Genomic DNA, 3,577 nt, shown 5'->3' on the forward strand with positions numbered 1-3,577 from the left:
ATATGGGCTGACTTGGGGCAGCAGGCCTGGAAGCATTGCGGGATGCAGGATATCAGGGAGCCAGGGTAGCAGCATCAGCGGGCAACATAGGATGTGGGCTTTGATCAGCGCGGAAGAAGCTTGTGAGAGTCCAATCTGTTGCCAAATCCAAAGAAGGAAAGTCCTACCCGGTGTCAATTTAGGAATAACTTGGAGGAAAAGCAAGAAACCCTAGCTCATCTATCTCCCCTATATAAAGAGCCTCAATGCAAAGAAGAAAGATCATCGAAAAATACAAGAATCACCCTTAGCACTCACAGCAAACGAACAAACTGTACTTCCTCTCGAATTATAGTGAAAATATTGGTGGGATTCCGTCTCCCCCCGCGGTTGTTTCCCACATTGGGTTTTCCGCGTCACCAAAAATTGTTTGTGTTCTTTGTTTACATCGCTCATATAGGATAACATACAACAATCATTCAAATCGTAACATAGACCTAACGCTAAGACCGCTTTAACCCTAAATTGGTAGAAATTTACCAAAACAGTTTGGCGCCCACCGTGGGGCATAGTGGTCGTCTTCGTTAGTCAGTCTACTCAACAGTCAAAACATGTCCGGACACAAGGAAACCACCTCAGGCAGCGTCGGCGGTGTACCAGCAACACAGGTACCACCCCCCTCAGCAGCGACACATGTACCATCTCCCTCGGCAGCAGCGGCAGCACGTATAACTTCGGTTCGGACCACCACTCGTTGCTCGATACCAAAGAGCCAAGCAAAGTCAAAGTTCCCGGCAAAGAAGAAGCCCATCTTCGAAGGGCTCGGACTAGAGATCCAGGAGTCGTCCAGGGACAGCAGGGAGTCATGCAGTCTGAAAGAGGAGCACAACCCAGGCAACAGATTCAGGCTCCTCCGAGTCCCACCAGCATCATGATAAACGGGTTGGACACATTAGCTAGGACCATCAGGACTATGCAGAGCGAAAATAGAAGCATGAGATCCCAGATGGAAGAGGACAACAATCTCCTCCGAGCGCAGATCAACGAGTTAAGGAGCCAGGCCGCTAGTTCGGCTTCTTGGGTGCAGGAAGACATATCTGGAAGGCCGCCAGAAGAAAGTGGAGATCGAAGGCAGACACGGGTATTACCACGCGAAGTAACACTCAGGCTGGACATGGATGGAACACCACAGCCAAGAGGAGGTCTGGTCCCAACAGGACTGGAGGCATTAACACCAGGACGAGGAACCAAAGACGCCAAGAGCCTACACCCACATCAGCGCGGTGGGACAACAGAGAAGCGGGGCTACAAACAAGCGGTCCCAATAACCAGGATGCCGATTCGAATCAAGTTGAATATACATGGGAAGGCACTGCGGGCAAAGAACATCGCAGCGCGCCAAACGAAGTCCTGAACAACAAAACTTCGTACGAGGAGCGAACGTCGATCACAGAGCATCTGCGACCCACCGGAGAGAGAAATACATAGAACAAGAAGCACCGGAACTACGGAGCCTCCTCCGGAGGGTCCCGTGAATGCCTCGCCTATGGAGATGGTCGCACTGAGCTACGCCGACTCACCGTTTACTGACGATATAGCTACAATGGCCTTACCAAAAGGATTTAGCGTCCCAACAATGACCCTCTTCGATCGAACCGCACCCCGTGATCACATCACCAATTCAAGCGAGAAGATGATGGTTACTGCCGCCACGGGAGCCTCAAAGGAGGCATGTATGTGTAAAGGATTCGGTTCAACCCTAACCGGAGCAAAGATTACAATGGTTCGTTGGCTTGCCTAATCGGGGCCATAGGTTCATTCGCCGATCTAGTCAACGAATTTAACCAACAGTTCTCCAAAGAAATGAGAACACCCAAGCGCCAAGCGACCATGCAGATCGTCCGGAAATAGGTGAATCAATCAAAGATTATGTCACCAGGTTCAATGCAGAGAAAGTCTCAATACGTGGCTGCGATGTGCCCACTGCCATCAACGCCTTCAGGCAGGGCCTAGATAAGGAATCCAGCCTCTACAAAGAATTAACGATGTACCCTTGTGAGAGATTCGATGAAGTCCAGCAGAGAGCTACAACGGCATTAAGGTTAGAAGAAGACATACAGGCTCAAAAGGGAGTAACAAACTTCGACAAGACAAGCAGGAAATTTGCAGTAGAAAAGAAAGACGACCGAGCTAAGCCATACAGCAGACCCAACATTAGCAGAATAACAGAAAAAACTCAGCAAATTGACGACTCTTCGCATCCCCCTAAACTATCTAAGTACGGATTCAACACGGAAACGGAAAGACTGCTGAAAGCACTTAGAAGCCTGGGTGATCAGGTGAGGTGGCCGAAGCCTCCCACTCAGGACCGACCCAACGACGATAGAGACAGCAGCAAGAGATGCGAATGGCACCAGGACATAGGTCACGGGACGTAAGACCACTACAGTTGCGAAAGGAAGTAAAGTTTCGTACGCAAAGGAAACTTGGATCACCTGCTATCACGTGGGGGCAAGCACGACAGGAGGGAAGCAGCGAATCAGGTGCTCCCTTCTGCTCCACCCATATGCACGAAAATTATTAACGTGATAACAGGCGGATCCGAACTATCAGGTTTGACATATTCCGCCGCTAAGAGGAAAGCTACCGGAAGTAAAAGGGATCATCCAGAAACTTCGTATAGGGTAAGCCAGATTAATTTACCCCCGGTAACTTTCGATGAGACTGACATAGAAAGCGGTGCAGAGCAACATGACGTTGCCTTAACTATAACGTTATCCATTGGCAATTGCACCGTACGAAAAGCATTAGTGGATACAGGGAGCTCCGTGAATCTCATCATGCTCGAAACCCTCAAAACTATGGGTTTCGATAAAGAGAACCTGATAAAGAAATATGTGCCCCTGGTAGGATTCAGTGGTGAAACCGCGCATTCAGTGGGTGAGATAACCATCCCAACATATATTGAAGGAGTCAATAAACTAGTGAGATACCTAATCATTGAGGGTCCAACCACCTACAACGTGATACTAGGAAGATCATGGCTGCATCAGATGAAGGCGGTGCCCTCAACATATCACCAATGTCTCAAGTTCCCAACACCATGGGGCACGGTCATAGTAAAAGGAGATCGAGAGGAATCCAGAAACTGCTACGCTCAAGCCCTCAAGGCTACAACCAAGCTCCCTTCATAGCAATTACAGAACCGGGGCACCTCGACAGAATATAAGGAGCCTCTCTCAGAGGAACTAGACTAGATACACCTGGACGAGGCACACCCGGATAGGACAGTATTGATTGGGGCAACTTGCAGTGAAGAGCTGCGCAGCCAGCTGATTCAATTTCTCAAGAACAACATGGACTGCTTCGCTTGGTCCCACAATGATATGGTAGGCATAGACCCATCCGTTATTTCGCATAAATTAAGCGTGAACCCAAGCTGCACCCCGGTACAGCAGAAGAGAAGAAAATTTGCGGTAGAAAGAAATGAGGTCATTAACAAGGAAGTAGACAGCCTCCTGGCAGCAGATAAAATTAGGGAAGTTAGCTACCCTGAGTGGCTCTCTAATGTAGTAGTGGTGCCTAAGAAGAACGGCAA

The 3,577-nt window shown here is 49.0% G+C and overlaps 1 protein-coding gene across 1 annotated transcript; it reads left to right on the plus strand.

Moving 5' to 3' along the window:
- The first annotated feature begins 2,024 nt into the window (after nucleotides 1-2,024).
- On the plus strand, nucleotides 2,025-3,173 carry LOC141628655 (uncharacterized). The gene is made up of 2 exons (XM_074441762.1): nucleotides 2,025-2,413; nucleotides 2,504-3,173. The coding sequence occupies exons 1-2, from the start codon at nucleotides 2,025-2,027 to the stop codon at nucleotides 3,171-3,173; spliced, it is 1,059 nt and encodes a 352-aa protein (XP_074297863.1).
- Nucleotides 3,174-3,577: the final 404 nt, after the last annotated feature.

This window comes from Silene latifolia, chromosome Y, assembly GCF_048544455.1.
Source record: "Silene latifolia isolate original U9 population chromosome Y, ASM4854445v1, whole genome shotgun sequence".
NCBI classification, from domain to species: Eukaryota; Viridiplantae; Streptophyta; class Magnoliopsida; order Caryophyllales; family Caryophyllaceae; genus Silene; species Silene latifolia.